This window comes from Herpailurus yagouaroundi, unplaced genomic scaffold (assembly GCF_014898765.1).
Source record: "Herpailurus yagouaroundi ecotype Mexico unplaced genomic scaffold, PumYag 160, whole genome shotgun sequence".
NCBI classification, from domain to species: domain Eukaryota; kingdom Metazoa; phylum Chordata; class Mammalia; order Carnivora; family Felidae; genus Herpailurus; species Herpailurus yagouaroundi.
The window spans coordinates 38,009,881-38,030,764 of NW_024412401.1; the positions used below are offsets into that span (position 1 = coordinate 38,009,881).

At 56.8% G+C, this 20,884-nt stretch overlaps 2 protein-coding genes and 2 long non-coding RNA genes across 9 annotated transcripts in view; 2 read left to right on the forward strand and 2 right to left on the reverse strand.

Moving 5' to 3' along the window:
- The window catches only part of LOC121034877 (uncharacterized), a 5,473-nt gene extending 2,400 nt beyond the window's left edge, over positions 1–3,073 (forward strand). Inside the window, exon 3 of the long non-coding RNA XR_005792649.1 lies at positions 3,001–3,073. This is a non-coding gene — a long non-coding RNA (uncharacterized LOC121034877). The remainder of the gene's footprint in view (positions 1–3,000) is intronic.
- Positions 1–4,054, reverse strand: part of AKNA (AT-hook transcription factor) — a 55,933-nt gene extending 51,879 nt beyond the window's left edge. The window contains exon 1 of the mRNA XM_040482084.1: positions 3,975–4,054. The gene's annotated coding sequence lies outside the window, so the exon portion shown is untranslated. The remainder of the gene's footprint in view (positions 1–3,974) is intronic.
- On the forward strand, positions 3,426–7,819 carry LOC121034878 (uncharacterized). Its single transcript, XR_005792650.1, has 2 exons — positions 3,426–4,449; positions 5,789–7,819. It is a non-coding gene; the product is annotated as an uncharacterized LOC121034878 (long non-coding RNA).
- The window catches only part of WHRN (whirlin), a 96,899-nt gene continuing 83,782 nt past the window's right edge, over positions 7,768–20,884 (reverse strand). For 3 of the 6 annotated variants that reach the window (XM_040482088.1, XM_040482093.1, XM_040482091.1), the window contains 5 exons: positions 13,536–13,607; positions 11,758–12,295; positions 9,532–9,713; positions 8,880–9,002; positions 7,768–8,630 (listed from right to left, as the gene is read on the reverse strand). In XM_040482088.1, coding sequence (XP_040338022.1) covers positions 8,448–8,630; positions 8,880–9,002; positions 9,532–9,713; positions 11,758–12,295; positions 13,536–13,607 — 1,098 coding nt within the window. In that variant the 3' untranslated portion in view covers positions 7,768–8,447. Of the gene's footprint in view, positions 8,631–8,879; positions 9,089–9,531; positions 9,714–11,757; positions 12,296–13,535; positions 13,608–20,884 lie in introns of all 6 variants that reach the window. The other 3 variants (XM_040482090.1, XM_040482092.1, XR_005792647.1) reach the window with 2 other exon arrangements.

Here is a 20,884-nt window from a genome sequence, read left to right on the forward strand (position 1 = left end):
TCAGGAAGAGCGGTTAGGCGCTTTGAGGCCCTTTGGAGCGCTGACACCCTGTGATATTCTGTAATTCCCATCCCGCACTTTCTGTCTTCCTCTTTTTTATTTTTATTTTTTTTACTTAAAAAAAATTTTTTTTTAACGTTTTTGTTTATTTTTGAGACAGAGAGAGACAGAGCATGAACGGGGGAGGGGCAGAGAGAGGGAGACACAGAATCGGAAGCAGGCTCCAGGCTCCGAGCTGTCAGCACAGAGCCCGACGCGGGGCTCGAACCCACGGACGGTGAGATCGTGACCTGAGCTGAAGTCGGCCGCCCAACCGACTGAGCCACCCAGGCGCCCCATTCCTCTTTTTTATTTAACAGTTCTGATTTATTTATTTTGAGAGAGAGGGAGCACAAGTGGGGGAGGAGCAGAGAGGGAGAATCCCCAGCAGGCCCCACACTGTCAGCAGAGAGCCAGACGCGGGGTTTGAACCCACAAACCATGAGATCATGACCTGAGCCAACACCAAGAGTCAGACACCCAACCGACGGAGCGACGCAGGTGCCCCGCCCCCCTTCCTCTTTTTAAGCTCTGATATGACAGGCTCTTTTCTGCACATGTAGCCATTTATGCAACATGTGGCGACATATGAAAATCATAAAAGGGAAGGGAAGTGATCCTAGCCTTACCCACTCAACATTTTGGGGCATGGCATGTGTTGATCAGATTCTCATAACCAGGCATTTAACAGATGAGGAAAGGCCCGGAGAGGTTGTAAGAGTCGCCCATAGTCCCACAGCACATGACAGGCAGAGCTGGGTCTGTACACAGCCACAAGCACAGCATTACCCTCCAAATGACCCCCTGACCTAGTGGGGCTCTGAGTGCAGCCTCCTGGCACCTGAGGCCCCTCCCGGTCCTTGGCCTTTGGCTGTGGACTCCAGACTCCAAGAAGACTGCCAGCTGGGCAACCCACTCTGGCCCTGATCCCCAGCCTCTCCCCTAGAACAGGGGATTCTGGCAAGGATCTAGGGGCTCGTGGGGGATCAGGCCTGGGAGCAAAGGGTCGCTCTTGCCAAACACACCAGAGTGTGGCCGGCACTTGGCAAGGAGATGGGATTGTATGCTGGAATGAAGAAGGGACCCAGGAATTAAAAATGTAAGGGGCTGGGGACACAAAGGCCTGGATCCAGATCTGGTGGCTCTTCCAGACCCCTCTGACGCCCTCAACCACAGACTGAAGGTAACACTTTCCTCAGGCGTGTGCATGCAAAGTAACGGGACAATGTATACACGGCGGGGGCGGGGAAGGGGAGGGCGGGGGGTGGGGCGCTCTGAGCCTCCTCCTGGCTCCCAGGTCTGTTAGTGCCTCTTGCCACTGGCCCGGCCCCTGGCTCAGCCTCTAATCCCCTGGGCACACGCTGCGGGCTAAATCTTCCCACAGCATCATTCTGGTCAAGGCTTTCCCTGCTTAAAGACCAACTGATGGCTGTTGTCACTTGGGGTTAAAGGCCAGACACCTTGGCCCCGCATTCAGGCTCAAACTGACCTGTTCCTAAGTCAGATGGCGGCTGCCCTGCACAACTCACACGCCAGACGAGGCTCCCCATCTCAGAAAGGTTTTCCTTCTCAAATACCACACTTTAGGGGAGCATTTGGCCTGGCACCCCTCGGGCCTCCTGCCCTGCCAGGAACCCTCCACCTCCTAGCAGTGCTGGCCTTCTATCCCACAGTACCCTTCACATGTGGCTTTCTTAAAAAAAGAAAAAAGAAAAGAAAAAGCCTGATTTGTGGCCTGATCTGCTGATTGCCATAGTGTAAATGCCCACCTTATGGCCAATTTCAAGCTACCAATGTGGTATCACCAGCACAGCACCGGAGAGAGAGGCACACGGTCAGCTCCCACAAGACGACACGCCCCTGCACATCCCAAAGTAAGGGCCGACCAGCCCCAAAGAAAAGCTGTGTGACCTCAGGTGAGTGACTTAAACTCTCTGAACCTCAGGCTTCTCATTTGTAAAAGGAGAACAGCAACAACACCCACTTCATGGCAACAATGTGAACACTAAGTGATAAAATCCAGGCGATCGACAACAATGCACCAAACACCTGCTATGTGTAGGGCTCTGTACTGGGTACCAAGAAGGTGACAAAAGTTCCTGCCCTCCCAGACCTCAGTCATTGCAGTAAAACCCGTGGCGCAGTGGCGAGAATATAGCATTCAGTAATCAGTAACCGTTATCAATATTATTGTTACTTCCTTTCTCTGGGCCTCAGTTTCCTCTTCTCCAGTAGGCACTGGAGTGCCTACTGCCATTCCCATTTAACAGAGAGGAAAACTGAGGCTTTCAGAATGGAAGTCAGGCTGGGGATTGAAACCCAGGTCTTCTAACTCTCCATCTCCAGATCTGTCCCATCTCCCAGGACTGAGGAAACACAAAAAAGACCTGGCGTTTGCCTGGTGATTCAGCTGGATGCTTTAAAAATACTTTCTTCCCCCCTCCTGGGGATAAACTGAAATGTCATTGGCAGGCACCAGTTTCCAAAATACTGTCTCAGCATGGCAGCGGCAGTGCGGGGACCATCCCCAGCATCTCTGGTAACCCCAGCCCCGGTGCTTCTGGCAGAGTGTTCAGGCTGGTGGGAGCTGATGAAATCCCCTCGCAAGAAACAGCCTACATCACATGTTTCAGATGCAAACCACTGGGCTTCGGGGAGGCAGAGGCCCCACGCGGGCACCTTCTCCTTCCTGCAGAAGAACTGGGAATGAAACTTGAATAGTCCCCAAAACACCAAGGGGTCTATCACCCTAAGCTAGACTTAAGCCCCCTCAGGTTCCGTTTTCTTGACAAAACAAAACCAACAGTCAAACCCACCAACGCCAGAGGAGGCGCCTGGTAAATTCTCTTGGGAAGTCCCTGGAGGTATCTAACCTCAGTCCTCCGTGCTTCGGTTTCAACAATTTCTTCTTCCGTTTTGGAGGACAGAAACAATGTCTCTTTTCTCTACAACCTGTCTCAGGCTCAAAGCTTCAAAATAGCCCGGGCTTGTTATCAGCAACTTTCCCTTCCAACTTTATCACTGAGAAGCAGAAGCTTTTGAAAGGTAGGTAATGATCCTCTCCAACCTGTCATTTCTTTCAACAATAGCGCGGGGGGGGCCGGGGAAGGATGAGGGAAGAGTCTCCTCCAAGGTCGCACGCCGCCGCGGGTGCCAGCGGCATCGCCCTGGGGAGAGAGGCCAGCACTGCGCCTGCCCTGCTGTGCGCTTCGGGCAACACGCGCCCCTTCTCTCGGCCTCAGTCTCCCCATCTGTGTACTGAGAAAGGCTGGTCTCATTTCTCACTCCATTCCAGTCCCTACCACTGTCGAGCTGCCCATCCTCACTGCTGGCCCTTGCTCTGCCTCCCTCCCCCTTGCCAAAAAGAGGAAAAGAAACTTGCGTTAGGCGTCCGGGGAGGGTGCGCGGCTCCGAGTTGTCAGGCTGCGCGGGTTGTTGCCTGGTGAACAAGAATCTCACACAAATCCCAGGACAGAGAAGTCCCACCTCCCCCGTAACCACAGCTACCCGGGCCACACCTCCAACCCAAACACGGCCCGAGGCCCCGCCAAGGACCACCCCCGATTCCCTCGGGACCTCTCCCCGCCCTGCGAGCAGCCCCAGCTGGAGTGAGAGCAAAGGCCAACGCCCCCATTGTGCGGAGGTGGAGACTGAGGCCGGAGGTGGCGCCTGCGGAACCCCGCGGCCAGCCGGGTTAGGACTGGACACTGGACGCCGGTCCAGGACTCCCTCCCAGTCCCGGAGCGGCGATCGGTCTCCTTCCCGGGCGCGTGGGATTTCCACGTGGGAGAGACAGAAAGCAGCGGCAGTCCCTGTGGATCGGAGCCCATCGGCGCGGTCCGCTCTCCTCCCCATTCCCCAGATCGAGAAACTGAGACCCAGCGAGGGACCGGCCCTAGCCCGGGACCCACCGCGAGCCCCACCCCGCGCCTCACCTGCCGGCGGTCGCAGCGCGCCCGTGGTTTCCTGGAGTTGAGCGGCAAACAAAGGCCTCCAATCCCGGTGCGGGGCGGGGCGGCGACTTTTTGCTTAATCCCCGAGGCGGGCCTGTGACGGGCGGGGAGGGCCCAGGGAGGCGGGGCCTCGAGAAGCTCCACCAATCGCAGAGAGGCGGCCGCCTGCGGCCCGCCCCCAGGCATTCGGCCTGGGCGCCAGCACTGAAAAGTTCACATCTGGCAGGTTCGTGTCCCTCCTGGAACCCGCCCGAGTGCCGACCGGAGTCTGAGGCCCCAGAGCTGAGACATTTGTGCAAGCTCGCACAGAGCCACAGTGAGAAAGAAACCACAAACTTTCATAGCTGAAGCGGACTGCTTCATGACAGTATGATATTAGTAATAATGAACTTTTCTTGAGCACTTATCTGTCAAGAACTGTTGGGAGCTCTTCCTGTGCTCCGTCCTCTCCTGTGAGGTAGGGACGTATTGTCACTACTCTCTAAGCATATGCTTAGTGCAAACCAACATTGATTAGCAGGTGGGAGAACCCAGGTCTCCAGAGGGACAAGAGCTTGCCCGAAGTCCAGCAGTGAGTACAGGACAGAAATGATCCGTCGTCCACTGAGAGGTCACCTTGAAGGATGGCCGTGTAAAGTGTCAAACTGGCCTAGGCTTCCGCCCCAGTTCTGCCGCTGGCTGCCACTAAAGGGATCCCTGACGCCAGCCTCACAGAGGTGCTGAGGGGAGGAAGTAAAGAAAGCAGCAAACCCGGAAGAAAGAAATCAATGGCACTCATTTAAAGAGCCCCTCCACCAACGCTATTTCTCCAGGCGTTGACTGCCCCCAAGGCAGGAAGACTCTTGCCGAGGACCTGCATCCATCTCTGTTGCAGTCAGTTCTCTGTCCTCCTGGCAGAAAGTTCTTCCCGGTTCTCCAGGGTGCCTGAGGCTCCCTACACGCACCCAATAATAATCACAGCAACAGTTCCTATTTTACTGAAAGTGTACTATGTGCCAGTGGCTGACATTTTAGCGAATCCTTCGAATAACCTACACGCTAGGTTAATACTAGGCTCCTCATTTAAAGATGGCGAAACTGAGGCTCCGAGAGGTTATATGACTTGCCCCAGACCACAGGGCCAGGAAATAGTAGAGGTGGAATTTGATCCCAGATGTCAGACTCTGAAGTGTGGACCCTTTGAGCGATGTCTTGTTCTCCAACCTTGTAATCCTCACGTTGGGCTGTTCTATCCCTCACCCTCCTTTCTCCCAAGCAGAGGGAGCTCCAGGCAATTTGAAGGGCAACTTGGCACTTGCTTGGGCAGGCCCTGGTTCAGGCCCCAAACTCACCCTCTTCCTGCCTTCTTCATCTAGCAGCAAATTCTGAGACTCTCCAACAGTACTGTCCCCACACCACCCCACCACCCCAATTCTGGCATCATGAATAAAGATGTGAGGGCCACAGGTACGTGTGGCCAGGGTGGACCTCTGACCCCTCCCTCCTCCATTATTCAAAGCCACCCTCGCCCATGGTTTGGGATCCCTTCAGAAGACAGCAGGACACATGCTTGTCTTTGCTTTATGATGTGGACTTCAGGCAGCCATGGATCCGAATTTGGCCTCTACCACTCACTAGCTATATAACTTTGGGCAAGAAAGTTGACCTTTCTAAGCCCACTGGCAAAGGAGTTTAAGTTTGTTTAAAATTCCATTGGGAGGGGGACCCTAACGCCCAATGGGCCACAGCCCTGGAGTTGGGCCGAAAAATTCTAGAAACAACAGTCCCAGAAATTTATTCTTGTCCTACTTTTTCAGAGTACAAACTTGGGGCGGTGGGCAGCAGCTGCCAGGCGCCCTCTTGTCTCCTGGAGTTGGACCGAGCGGAGAGATGGCCGGTTCAGGGCACCGGAGGTGGTCAGTGACTGGCCTGAAATTCACCATGGGCTGGTGATAGACGGATGCACAAGGTTCAGAACAAGATGCACGAGGACTAGAGACTGCAAAAGGTGTGGCATTCCTAAGGCCAGAGGACCCTTCGTTTGCCATGAGCATCATCCGGATTGCAGTCCTCACCCTGGGGCTGACCCTGAGCCTGGTTCAAGGGCCCACACACGGCATCCCAACCTCCATCAGGGGCAAGTCGCAGTATCCCCACTGCATTTGTTTCCTGTGGTTGTTGTAACGAATTGTCACCAGTTCATGGCTTAAGGCAGCCCTAATTTGTTCTCTTACAAAGAGAGGTCAGAAGTCCATGGTCAGTCTCAAGGGGCTGATGTCAAGGAGTTGGTTTCCTTCTGCCTGCTCTGAGGGGAGAAGCTCTTTCCCTGATTTTTCCAGTGTTTAGTGGCCACCTGTATTCCTGGCTGGTGGTCCCTCCCTCCATCTCCAGAGCACATCACAACCTCTGCTGCCCTCAGCACAGCACTGTTCCCTCCTCCGTGTCACGTCCCCCTCTGCCTCCCTCTTACAAGGACCTTTGGGATTAGATTGGGCCCCGCCCAGAAAATCCAGCATAACCTCCCCATCTAAATGCCTTAACCCCATATGCCAAGTCCCTTTGCCATGTAAGGTAATGTTCACACGTTCCAGGAACCTGAATATCTTTGGGGCCATTATTCAGCCTGCCACACCCATTTTCCAGATGGGGAATTTGGGCCTAGAAAGGTGAGATCACTTACCGATGACCAGGCAGGATTTGGCATCTGATGCCTGGAGAGCTGGGGCCTGACAGCCACGTGGGAGTTATTCCCTGCAGGGTTATTAGGACTGGGGAGGGGCCTAAAGAGTCCCCCAGGAGGGGCTGGGGCTTCAGGGATACTGGCTGCCTCAGAGGTCAAGTGGAATCCAGGCCTCTGGCCTCAGGTGGTCTCCTTGAGCTGGGGAGGTGATGGGGGCAGATGAAAGCAAGATCTGGTGCAGGTCTGTGGACTCAACTGCCCCTAACCCTAGCTGACCTCTGGACACAGGGCTGGGCAAAGCAGGATTTCTCAAACTCTTCTTATCCCAGAGAAACCCTGGGGTTGAAGGAAATGGGCCCCGGGGGTGTAGCAGACCATTTTATGCCCCCCTCCCTTCCCTGCCCTTCACATGTGTCTTTGCTTCTAACACCCCCCACGCCCCACCCCCACCCCCCACCCCTGGCCCTGCCCTTGGCTCCTGGAACAGCTTGGCCTGTACGGGTAAAGAATGGGATTGTGGTTGGGAATTTACTGCCTCTAACCCTTCCCTTCCTCGGACCTTGTGCAAAGACTGACCCATGAAGGCCCTGTCACCTTGCCCTGAGTGGGGACAGTTCTGGGCCCACCTTCTACTCTAGAGTCCCCTGTGGGGTCACGCTGCAGCCACCCTCCCAGCTTCACCTCAAATCCCACCCTGCTCGGCTTTCTCCTTTTCCCCCTCCTGACTTGTCCACTCCCTTACTGGTCTGCCGTGGCAGCCTTTCCTTAACGAATCACTTGCATATAAATCCTCATCAGAGTCGGCTTCTGGGACCCGCCCTGAGGCAGGCCCCTCTCTGTGTGTTAAAGCATCCATGCACATTGTGCATTCTGCCCCATAACATACCTGTGCATTTTAATTTAAAGGCATTTTCTGTGAACAGCCTTCAGGTAACGTGCTCCAAGATGTGGGTGTGGCTCAGATGCCCCTGCACCCCCACGTGTGTCCCACATTGAGCCGTGGGGGGCAGAGGGAGAGGCTGGCGGTGTCTTGTCCTGAGTGTCTCCATCTGTCCTCCATCTGTCCATTAGAACCCCAGCCACAAAGGCAGGCCACACAGCACGCCGGACCCTAACCTTGTTCAGATTTCTTTATTGAAAAATTAAAGTCATAAGCTCTGTATATAAATACGCTCACATTGCTGGTCACCTGCAAGGCCTCTGGGGTAGGCTGGGGGTGTGGTGGGAAGCTGGGGGCTTGGGGCCCCCAGGGGTGAGGAGAGGGGAAATAAATAATAAATACCATGGGTGTGGATAAGGGGCCAGGAAGAAAGGGGGTGTGGAATGGGGGGGTTGCTTGACGCTTATTTGTGGCACTAAAGGTCCTGTGAGATGCCCCCTGGGGGCTGTGTCTGTGAATCCTCACGTGGCCTCACTCCAGATAAAGGCTCGGACATCTGAGGATGGGCCAGGTGCCAGCTGGCGGGGAAGGGGGCACAGTGCCCCCTTATCCAACCCAGAGTAACAGGTCCTGGCAGCCTCAGGTGGACTTCCTCTCCTTCCCGAACCCACGCTCGTACCGGGCATCTACTGTGTATACCGGGCATGGCACCAGATCCTGGCCTGACCTTCTGTTTGCCTCACCGGGCTTTCTTCTCCTGGTTCTGGGCCAGCGGGCCGGGAAAGAGTGGGGGGGGGGTGTCTTCCTGCTACCTGGCCACGCAGCCCCGGCCCTCACGGAGCTTACTAGTGCCAGGAGGGAAGAGGGACTGGGGCCAGGGACTGGGCAGCAGTGGGAGGCCGTCGGGCCTCAGCCCCTAGAGCATCACATTGAACTCGGTGACCAGAAAGTCGATGTAGTCCCGCTCCTTGGTCTTGAAGGCCTCGGCGATGATGCGCGCGGCCTCTCGATGTTCCTTGCCCCGAAGCGTCAGCCCGTTCACCTCCAGGATCACATGGCCCACCTTGAGCTGCCCACAGTTGTGGGCTGAACCGCCTCGCTGCAGGGGCAAGACACAGGGCAGGGGCACACGAGGCGCTCGAGGGCTGGCCGGGCTCTGACACCCACCGGGTCAGGCCCAACACCGCCAAGCAGGCTATCATCTGGGAGTCCGCTGCCCTGATTAGGAAAACTGAGGCTCAGTGAGGGCAGAGGGCTGGGTCTGCCGGGGTGGCAGAACTCTGAGAGGCTGAGAAAGGGGCCTTCGGGGGTGGGGACAGATGATCAAGTGGGGCCCGCAGAGACATACCTGAATTGTGACGATCCTAGGCAGGGGCTGGCGGGTGTTGGCACCGCCCTCGATGGCGATGCCCAGGGTGGCTGCGCTTTTCTTCACGCGGATCAGGGTAGACGTGGGCTCCAGGAGTCCAGGCTGCGGGTGCGGGCAAGGAGACCAGTGATTGAGGCCTTCTCGGTGGAGGCCTGGCTTGGGGGGCTGGACTGGCCATGACATGTCCCCTGAGTCAAAAGGGCTCAGACTCCAGACTCGTGCTGGAAGCTGCCAGTATGCTAGCACTAAGCTAAGAACCTGGTGTTCCCAGATCTCTGACTGCTTCAAGACCCCCTGAGGCTCAGGAGGCTAAGCGGCCGGAGCTGCTGGGTGGTGGCTCTAGGATTTGGACCCAGGCCTGACTGCTTCAGCCAGTGCGCCATCTCAGAACTGAGCTTAACGACCCTCAAGACCAACTTTCGGTGCCTGGCTTGTCACTGTCAGTGGCAAAGGCAGGGCCTAACTTGGGCCGCCAGACTCCTGATACCGTGGTCTTTCCAGGTACCCACAACCCTCCAGTGATGGGGGCTCACTTCCTCCCCGTGGGCACTTGTCAAGCTGAAACCTGGCTGGGGACCTCCCGCTCCCCACCCTCCCCCCCAGTCGTCTGCATCCCCTCCTCCTCGCTCACCGGTTTGGTGGCCCCCTCTGTGGTCCTCTCGTTCCGAGGCGGCTCCTTGCTACTCCTGCTCTTGGTAGATGCCATCTGTCTGCCTCGGCCCGGGGCGCTGGCCTCTGCCTCGCCAGCATCCACGCCACTGTCCTCGCTCAGGGTCTGCCCACTGTCTGAGAGCTGGGACAGCGTGGAGGCTGCTGAGAGTGGGGAAGAGGAGGAGAGAGGTGGTTTAATACAGCTGGGGTCAGGGAGGGCTTCCTGGAGGAGGTGATGGAGCCGCAGGCTGAAAGGCTGTGGGGATTTTCCAGGCACGGACTAGGGAGGAATGAAGGGACCACAGGGCTGGAGGAAGAGAGACTTCCAGACACCTTTCCACCACTGAGACCTGCCCTTCCAGCTGGGTCTGGCCCCAAGTCTGCCAGAATTTCTTCTCTGACCACCCGGTTCTCAGCCCATGGAATAATGATTAAAACAGAGGTCAGGAGGCAAACCCAGTCCACAAATGTGGGTTATTTTTTTTTTAACTTGCACAGTGCTGTCGAATTTTAACGATGAACCAACACATTCAAATTAAGACAGTTCATATAAAAATTAAATTCCCACCCTCTCAATTAAAAAGTGGGAGGTCTGGGCACCTGGGTAGCTCAGTTGGTTAAGCATCTGACTTTGGTTCAGGTCACGATCTCGTGGTTTGTGAGTATGAGCCCCGGGCATCGGGCTCTGCACTGGTGGTGTGGAGCCTGCTTGAGATTCTCTCTCTCTCCCTCTCTCTCTGGCCTTCCCCCACTTGTGCTCGCTCTCTCTCTCTCTCTCTCTCTCTCTCTCTCTCAAAATAAATAAATACACTTAAAAAAAAATTAGAAGGTTTTCCATGCCTGGTCTGTAGCCTCCACAACCCCAAGCTGAGTGGTGGGCACAAACCCTCATTCACCAGTCAACCCAAGCTGCTTCGTTGCATGTGTAATGGCCTGGCCCCTAGTTTGAGACACTCCAGTGTCTGGCAGGTCAGGTCTGAATCCCCTCTGACCAGCTGTGCAACCCAGGGCGAGCTACACAGCTTCTCTGAGCCTTCGTGTTTTTGTTTCAACACAGGAGCAATGACACCCATCTAATGGCGTTATCATAAAACTGAATGGATATGATGTGTAGGGTGAAACCGACAAGAGAACAGACTTGTGCTACACTTGTCTGTTCCACAGTTACTTTCTGTGCCTCAGTTTTCTCATCTGTAAAATGGGGATAATAGCACCAGCCTCCAGGGCGGCTGGGAGGGTTAGATGAGTTGCTAATAGAGACAAGGCCCCTAGAACCACATCGGGCACACAGGGAGGTACGGCTCAACTGACCGCTTTTATCAGGCTGTGCTGGGCTCAGTGCCAGATGATACCTCAGGTTTCGCTCACCACATCCTGCCTTCCCTCACCAAGCTCCTGAGCCCAGGGACCCTGTACTCTGCACCCCAGTCTGCCCACTGCTTGGCATATAGCAGGCACTCAGTTCACAAACACCCCCCTGACCTGGCCTGCCCCCTTCCCTGGCCACAGCGGGGTCTAATATATCACTTGAGCCACAAGATGGCAGCAGAATCCAGCAAAATGCACCCAACTTGCTATGGAGAAGATCTAGAACACCCGGAGGTTCCAGGCTCTCTGGGAGTGAAAAGCTGGCTTTCCACTGCTCTCCACCCGCTGAGTTGGGCACCCCTGGAAACTCAGGGGCTGCAGCCCGGCCCCAGGTGTCTGGAAGGTCCAGCCTGCACTCTGACCCTGCAGCCCCTGGTGTGGAGACCTCTGGGGGTCCAGACACCGTAATTTCAACACCCTGTTCCAGGCCCTGGGCACTGAGATCACAGAGGCTGCCCCTGGCCTCAAGGAGTCCAGTCTCACTGGGGAGACAGTCAGAGATCGTTGGGTGACCAGGTCTGGAGCTGCTGGAGGAGGAGCCCAACCCTCCCAGCAACCTGGTGGGGCTGTCACCGAACTGCCATCCCATGGCTTGCCCGCGGTCATACAGTTCCAAGCGGCAGACCTAGGGCTCACACTCGTGTCAACACAGGCTCGGGACACCCTGGCCCTGCACAGGGCACGAGGGGGGGGACCGCCCGGGCTAGAACACCCTGGGCGAGCACACGCTGCCCCTTTCCGTGTCGATGGGCAGATCAACCTGGAGGGGCCTGGGTGCCCCCACGACCCCGGGGCGGGCACCCCGAGCCCAACCCACCCGGGGTCGGCCGGTACTCACTGCGTGTCTGGGGCAGCGCCCTCACTTCGTTCACGTCCGGCTCGCTGTCCGGCCGGTGCACCTCCACCATGACAAAGTGCTGGTTCGTGCCCGTCACGTCTGGCCGGCCGGAGGGGGAGGGTGGCGGGAGACAGCCCCCGGCCAGCGTGGCCTCCGCGGGGGGGCTCTTCAGGTGCGGCGGTGACTGGACTCGCGGGAAGGGGCCGATGGGGTGCTGGTTGACCAGGGCCAGGCGGGCGTCCAGCGGCCTCTTGGAGCCAGGGTTGGCAGGGGAGACCGAGGCATAGATGGGGGAGGAGGGCGAGTCTTGTGCTGAGGAGGCCCCTGGGGCAGGGGCAGTGCCCGCTGGCGGGCTGTGGTTCCGAGGGGCCGAGAAGACGATGCCTGAGTGGGAAGACGCCGAGGAAGGTGGCTGGAGGCCCTCCTTCCCTGGCTTCCTCTGCTGCTCAGGCGGGCGGCTGTGGCCTTGGGCCAGAGGGGGTGGGGGAGGCGGCGGCTTGTAGACAGGCAGCCCCTCGGAGGTGGCTTTGACATCATCCTGCCAAAAGACCCAACAGGAGTAGAAGGAGTCAGAGCCCATTGTGGCTGGTAGACAGGCGCCCCGAGTAGGCCGGGCCCCGGCTGGAATTCCGTCCTGTTCTCTAGGCTCTTGGCCACACGGCTCTGAATAATGCAACACCCGAGTGGAAAACTTCTCCCCCCATCTCAGCAGCTGATAAGCGTCGGGAACTTGGCGGGCGTCTCTGGGGAATGGCACCGTTACCTTTGGGAACTGAAGTTCTTGGCGTCAGCCAGGACTTGTCACAGGGAACAAGACTTAATTAGAGGTGGATGGAGAGAAGGGCAAAACGAACGACAAAAAAAAGCACTCTTTTGGCTTTTCTTGTTAGAAGGTTATCATGGCCACTAGAGACAGGAGATGTGCAGGACTGGAGTGAGAGAGAATGGATAGAAGGTGACAGTCACATGGGCTCGGGGGCTGTGTGGTCCCGGGCAAGTCACAGCACCTGTCTAAGTGCATCTCCGGGCAATGGGGAAACCTGGGTCTACCCGGCAGAGGTGAGGGGATGTGAGGGACCACGTGTATAATGTGCTAGCAGGTGCCTGCCACACAGCAGGTGCATGGGAAGTGGCAGCTATGGGTACGGCCATTGCTATTTCCCTCTGCCTATGCCAACATACAACACTTGCAAACCTCGGACGGCAGTGTGTCCCAAATGCTTTACTTAAATGAACTAATGTACCTCTCGCCACAAACTTGTGGGGTAGGGACACGATTATTATCCCCATGTTACAGAGGGGAAAACCGAGGCACAGAGAGGTTAAGAAACCTGCCCAAAGTCACACAGTCAGTGGCACGGGTGGGATTTGAACCCAGGCAGTCTGGCTCCAGAGTCCAGGCCGTTCAGAAGTTATCCGGGTCAGAACGGCACAGTGATGCTGCCGGGGCTGCTGACGTGGACACAGCCGAGGCCACATTTAACTTCCATTTCCAGGGTGGTCATGTGGCCTCTTCAGGGAGTTCACACACTCCATGCTTCAGTACTTGTTATGATCACGTTCAGACAACGTATCAAAAGTAACACCAACTTAGCAAACAAACAGCCTGACGCCCACCCCAGTCCTGGGCGCTGCTGGAGAAGCCTGAGTGACGCCCTCGTGCACGGGCCTGGGGCTGGGTCTGAGGGCCTCTGGCTCTCACCAAGAAGCCAGTCCCCAGGGCCTCAGGCAGACCAGGAAGGGCAAAAACTCACTGCGGGAACCAGAGAGGGTCTTACCAGGGAAACATCTGGGAGGGTGTTCATATTGCCCTGGACAGCCTCGCCAGTTTCCTCCAGGTCCAGAGTGTTCTAGAAATGGAGAAGAGAGCAATGTGAGCAAATACAAACCGAGAGGAAAAAAGCAGTTTGCCCTCCGAGATACCAAAATCCGTGCTGGGCCCCGGGACACCTTCCTGTGGTTTATGCGTGTCCCAACAGGCCTCACTCTTGTAGAATTGACACATTAAAATTAATGTCCGTTTTCCTGCTGGTCATCTTAAAATCAATTTTTCTTTGAAGCTTCTCCGGGCCTCCCCTGAACTATCTGGAGATGCTGTGGGGTGGCTCTGGCCTGGCCCGGGAATTCCCAAAGCTGAGCCCCGGGCTCCGGGCCCTCATACTCAGAGCTTCCAAAGCCTGAAGGTGCTCGTGGACAGAATCCCAGGAAGGTGTGAAAATGGCAGGATGCACAGGAGAGGTGGGTGGGCAAGTCTCTTTTAATTTAGTGGCTTCAATTGTGAGTCAGGCAGTTAAAGTTTACATAGACCTCATTTTGCAAAAACGCCCGTTTTCTGCTTCCTTTGCTAACTTGAGGAAGAAGCCTCAAGCTCTGTCAAGTGGCGCTGAGCTGCTGAGGGCATCTCTAGGTGGTCCCTGGAGGCTGAGCAGTGCCCCTGTCAAAAGTAGCTCCTGAGACCTCAGGGGAGACATTCCTCCACCCCACAGAACCCAGGATGGCAACAGAGCCTCCACAACCAGCACCTGGCTCATGTCTCAAGTGTGGCCCTCAACACTGAGCAGTCTCAATGCTCCACTGGTGAGGGCCTGGGGCCACAGAGGAGGCGAGACCCCACCCCTGCCTTCTGTAGCCTGGGGCCATGGGATGGACACAGACAAGCAAGGAGGAGACTGTGCACAGAGCTAGGAGATACAGGCATAGAAGCGGCTGGGGTGGGGTTATCAAGGAAGGCTTCCTGGAGTAGGGAGCATGGCTTAAAGCTGAGTCTTGTGGGTCTTGAGCTGGGCAAAGGAGGGAATGATGGTGTTTCAGAGGGAAGGGCGTGCATAAAGCAGGGAGGAGCTTTGAGAATTTTCGAGCAGTTCCACGTGACTCAAGCCTGGAGCTGCTGGGACTTGAGGCTGAGGGCAGCGGGTTGCCATGGAGATGCGGTCAAGTTTGTCTTCTATGGAGGTTCCCTTTGCTCACTTCCTCTCCAGCCACACTAGAACAATACGGGCATGTCAGGGCCTTCACACTGGCTGTTCCCTCTGCCTGGAACGTGCTTCCCCTCAGCTATCCACAAGTCATGCCTCCTTCTTACCTCCTTCAAGATCTTCCCCAAATTATCACCTCCTCGAAGAAGGCTATCTTCACAACCCCACCTAAAATCACAACCCCCCCATCCCCTGCCCTGCTTTATTTTTCTGCTTTACGCTGACCACCATTCTTCACCCAGCAGCAGGATGTAAACCTGGAAATGTAAGTCAGATAACACATTGCTCAGAACCCTCCAGGGTCTTTCTGTTTTCCCTGGAGAAAATTCCAAAGTCTGCAATCACTGTGCCCAATGAGTGGGCCCTTTCTTGCTACTTCAACAGGAAGGGATGGTTCCTGCCTCAGGGCCTTTGCATTCACTGCTCTCCCTTGTTCCCACAGCACTCCTGACTCACTCCGTCACTTCATTCAGCTCTGACCTCAGCAAGGCCTTCCTGGACCAGCCCTGTCTGAAACAGCACCTCTAACCCCTGACCGCACTTCACTTTTCTGTGTAAGATTTATCACCACCTTATTGTTTGTCTCTCCCATTAGCATGAGAACTCCTCAACGGTAAGACCACCTGGTCCCTACTCTATCCTCAGTGTTTAGGATAGTTGCTGCTTGACAAATATTTACTAGGCAAATGAATGAATCGATGGGCGAATGAATGAATGAATCGATCACTCTGGCTGTCGTGGAGGAGGCCCCAGCAGGCAGAGAATTAAGCAGGGCAACGACTCTCGATCATCGCAGGGAACAGTAACGGTGAAGGCAGCGGGTTGGGATGGAAGGGGCCCACGGATGCCACGCTCCCTGGGGCCCAGGCTCTCAGGTCACTCCGCACTGATCCCCATCTCGAATGATGCTCCTGGAGCCCTGAACATCCTGGGCAGGCAAAGGGCACGTCATCACGAAGACCAGTCACGGGAACCCACCAGTAAGACACTTGGCTCTCCCGGCTTGGAGCCTTTCACACCCAGGGCTCCTCATCTGGTTCCGTGATGCCTCTGGGGGGCAATGTCAGGCTGGGACACCTGCCCCGTTTTACCAACAAAGCTGAGGCTCACATGCAGACTTCAGCCTCCCGTCTCCACCGCCGTCCCCTGCATGCTGCTGGCAGCCTCAGCGATGCAGAGAGTGGGGGATCCTTGGTGGGGGAGGGCAGTGATGGGGCTGCTCTGGCACTCACTGATTAAGTGACACCACTTGTGGCTTCTCTGATGTCACATCCAGCTCTACCACTCACAGCCAAGTGATGGAGGGCAAATCACTGATGTGCTCTGTGCCGGTTTCCTCATCTGCAGAATGGGTTAACAGCAGTCCCGCTCTCATGGGGCTGATGCATTAGCACTAAAAAACGCTCCGAACAAGGTCTGGCACAATATAGGAGGGCGGGCTACTGTTATATCAGAAGCCTGGGACCTGGCAAACCCACCCCAGCAACCTAACCACTGCCTGGGCCCATGTGAACACTTGAGTGCAAATGCAAGAGCAGTCTCCCTCCTCCCAAACCGGAATGAGTCCGGCACTCCCCAGAAAGAGTACAGCTGGGCACCACCAACTGCCCAGGGTTAAGGTGAGCGGCGAGGCAGGGCTGGTCGTGTGCGATGACTTCCCCGAGAGGGGTCAGAGGCCTGGGAGGTGTCTATGGCAAAGGCAAGAGGGACCTCTGCCATTCTCAAATGCAGCCACTGCCAGCTGTCTCCAGATTCAACCTGCGGGCAGCCCGGGGGCTCAAATGACAGTCCTTGGTAGGACCAGAGGCACGGGATTCTGTCCTGTTCTGGCATCTTTGGAGTTTTGAGCACTCATCTGGCCAACAAGCAGTTTTGGCTCATGGGGAATACATGATGAGCAGGTAACTGTGTTCCTAACACCCAGGAGAGGGCCATGCACACAGTAGGCGCCCACACGTTTTCGCTCAGGATCACCGATGGGGCCGGCGGTCGTACCTGGGCCACTGGGAGGGAGACAGGAAGCATCCGGAGCCCTGACAACACAAGCATGCCTCTGCCATGCATCGCAGAGCAGGTGTGACCATCTCTCAGAAGGGTATCAGAGATCGATCCACAAACTGGGGACGACCACGCGCCAGGCCCTCTGCTGAGCATTTTACTTACTCGATCTCGCTGGATTCTCATGGGATCATCTCATTGGATTCTCATGGGAGACAGGCACTGGGATTGTCCCTGGCTCACATCATTTACACTTAAGCTCAGGGAGGGAAGTGACCTGTCCAAGACCACACGGCCATGCTACAGCAGATCAGGTTTCTAACCCAGGTAGGGGTGGCCCCAGAGCCCATGCGACACTTCCCCAGAATTGGGTAGGGCCCTGATATCACAGGAACCAAAGGGCCCTGGGAGCGACCCCCTCTGAAACGAAGCCACATAGCCATCACCGGCCCCTGGCCTCAGCCCATTCCTTGCTGTTAACAGCAGCCCGGAACCAATACTGAAGGCAGGCATGGCAAGTCGGGAGGATGAGGGTGGAGTGGGGACAAACATCCAGCCCTGGGAGCAAGGCCTTTAGAGGAGCAAAGAGCAGACGGGTCAGAGCCGGGCCCTGCCAGACTCCATCTGCCAGATCCAGACGCTCAGGAGCCCCGAGTCCCCGAGCCATGTTCCTTGTGCATCTGAAATAGCTGCAGACAGCAGGCTAAGAACCCCGGGGATGCGTCAGCAGAAACGCTCGAGGAACAGACTTCGAGAGGAGGATCAAGGTCAGCGCTCACGCAGGAGCCGGCTTGTGTCCTGGCCGCCTCGCCGGCCCCACCCCCACCCTGCCAGCAGCTTGGGGCCCCCTTCCGCCTGCAGAGGCCAGAGACCAGCTGAATGTTTAGACTCCGGGCTCCATCAGTCCTGAGTCTCCAGCTGAGGTCACTGAGGTTCAGAGAAGGAAGGCCACCTGCCCAAGGTCACACAGCGAGCGCGAGGCGGAAGCTGAGCCATCTGCCGGGTCTGACTCTGTTATTCAGACTGCTTGCCGTAGGACCCAGGATGCCCTCAGGACCTGCTGTTGTTGCTCCCCCCGGCTCCTTCCTCCTCAAATCAGTGGCAGCTCAGAAAAACTGGCTTCCTCTCCGAGGAAAGAACACGGTGAGGGCCTGTATAGTCCAGGCGTCTGACTGGAGGGGGCTGTGGGGCCAAAATAAAGTGAGACGGTGGAAGGCAATCACCTGGCTGACCTCTGCCAGGCGGACTCACGGTTCTGGAAGCGCTACTGCTTCCTGGCCCAGGTATCACCTCAGCAAAACGAGGCTCTCCCCTCCCTTCCCCCCCTGCTCCTGCCCAACTCCCTGCTATCCCTCCCCTACATCCCTTCATTAGGACAGGAGGGCTCTTACGTAAAGGTGCTATTTTCAGCTCTTTGTTCTTCTTGCTTCTTTACGCCGATGTCAGGACAACGGGCTCCCCCCAGCTCTGCCCCTAAGTGCACCAGAGGCCGCTGGATATGGGGAAACTGAGACTCTGAGTCACAAAACTTCCTGGAAGGTCACTTATGGGGGCCAAGATTTCCGTAGGAGGCCGGTGGGAGGGACAGAGGAAGGAGTAAGGGAGAAGGAAGAGAAGGAAGGCAGGAGGGAGAAGGGGAGAACAAGGAAGGACAGAGGAGAGCAAGGCACGGTGCCAGCCAGAGCTGGGGCTGCCATCAGCCCAGGAAGGTCGGGGTGTCGGAGGGGGCTTGACAGTGACACGAGCTGGGTAGGGCCAGCCTCCCTGGAGTGAAGGGGACGGGACTGGGGGGTCCGAAAGGAACATGGAGCGGGAACCTGGGGGGACGGCCATGCTGGCAGAGACAGGATCGTTGTGCTCCTGAGCTCTCCAAGCACAGGGTGGGGCTGGAAGTCTGGAAGCTGATGGGGAAGGGCAGGGGGGTGCACTGGGAGAGAGAGGATCCCCAAACAGGGCACTGGAACCCACACTCGCTGCTGTGGCCGAGGCCGTGGGAACTGCCCCGGTGCCCGGCCAGCTCTGGGCGCTTTCACCAGCTGTCCGCTCCTGCCTTTGTGCTTGAGCATCAAACCACAGAAGTGCCCGGGAGGGCCCGTGTGGCGCAGACAGACCGCGCTTCCTTCTGTCGTCCTGCATCTCCCTCCCCCATGGCCTCAGGACAAGGGCTTCACTCAGCGGACAGAGTGTGACCCAGAATCTCCAGGTCAGTGTTGGAAGAGCCCTTAAGACAGGCGCTGGAAAGCAGGGCTCCAGGAGGGATGTGGTGACCCAAGAACCCAGCCGAGGGAAAGCACCACATCTCTACCTGCATTAACCTCCAACCCAAATGTCACATCTCCTTCCTTATAAATGGAGGCAACACAGCCTGGCAGAATCAGGCTCTGGAGGAGCAGGGCTGGCCTATGTCGACTTGCTTGTTTGCTGGAAACGGCTTCCAGGACCCCCGCCCCCCAAGCGCCCATACGGAGGCAAGTGCACCACAAAGGGCTGGCCGCGAGGTCCGTTCTTTATTTCAGACACCTGCTGATGCAAAGCTGCCCCGATGCCCGCTAATGCCTCTGGGAATTTATGGCTCTGAGGGTGCAGGGGGCTCGTGCCGAGGCCTCTCAGGAGGAAGTGGGCTGTTGGACGCAAGCAGACAAGTTGGCCTCGCCCCGCCCCCACCTGGCACTGAGCGGCCTCCTGGGACACGGGCTACAGAGCCAGCCTGCCTGACGACACAGGAGTAGCTCCGCCAGGTCACCCCATTTGCACACCCCCCTGAGCTCTCTCCACACACACGGGAAGCATCTTACAAGATGCAAACAAGGGTGCCTGGGTCTTGATTTCGCCCGGGTCATGATCCCAGGGTCGTGGGATCAAGTCCCACGTTGGGCTCTGTGCAGAGCGTGGAGCCTGCTTAAGACTCTCTCTCTCTCTCTCTCTCTCTCTCTCTCTCTCTGTCCCTTTCCCCTATTCACACATGCTGTCTTTATTTTTTTTTTAATTTTTTTTTCAACGTTTATTTATTTTTGGGACAGAGAGAGACAGAGCATGAACGGGGGAGGGGCAGAGAGAGAGGGAGACACAGAATCGGAAGCAGGCTCCAGGCTCTGAGCCATCAGCCCAGAGCCCGACGCGGGGCTCGAACTCCCGGACCGCGAGATCGTGACCCGGCTGAAGTCGGACGCTTAACCGACTGCGCCACCCAGGCGCCCCTCACATGCTGTCTTTAAAAACAGAGAAAGTGCAAACAACATCACATCACTTCCTTACTGAAGACCCTCAGTGGTGTTTCACGGTTTCAGGATTAAGCCCAAGTCCCTGGCGGCTCCTGCTGCTAACCCCCCACCCTGTCCTCTTCGCCCTACTGACCTCCTACGGTTCCTTCCAGGGTCCATAAGCCTCGAGCTGAGGGCCCTTGCACGTGCCGATCTGGCCCCTCAGCTGCCTTGCCTTGTGTATCGCCCGGCTGATGCCAGTGACTTCAGATCTCAGCTCAAACATCTCTTCCCTCACGTCCTGGATTGGTCAGGGCCCCAGTCCTCGACCCATTTGTCAGAGCAAGGATTATGCAGGTGATCTGATTCAAGGCTGCCTCCCTGACTAGACGTGCTAAGCTTTGGGACAGCAGGTGCTGCTGTCTCTTTCGCGCACGGCGACCAGTGGCCCACTCAGAGCCTGGCGTGTGGGAGGTGCTCAGGGAATGCTTGCTGCAGGAGCGGGTGATGAACGGGTGAAGGGTTGGGATCCTTCCAGCTTCCCCACTGGGGGACGACTTGCCCGGCAGAGGACTCTCTCAACCCATCCAGGCTGGACCAAGGGCAGAACACAGGAGGAGGAGGAAGGTCCTCTGACTGTCTGCTCCGTTTCTGGAGACAGCTGCCTTGACAATCAGGGCATCTCTGTAGCTGAGAGGGCCTGAGACAGGCCTGAGCTTCTCTACCCTCCTTTCGCCCTGGATGAGGAGGAAAGTGTGGGGGCCACAGGAGAGCAAAGTGCTGACGGCCACACCCAGCACCCTCTTCCCACCTCACCTCATGGGAACAGGAGCAGTAGGCCTTTAGAGGCAGGGCCCCTGCTACAGCATCCTTTGGTGGGCTAGGGAAGCCCCTTTCCAGGCACATGAGAGGCCTGACGTGCAAACCTCTCAATTCTAGGCAGAATGGGGCTGT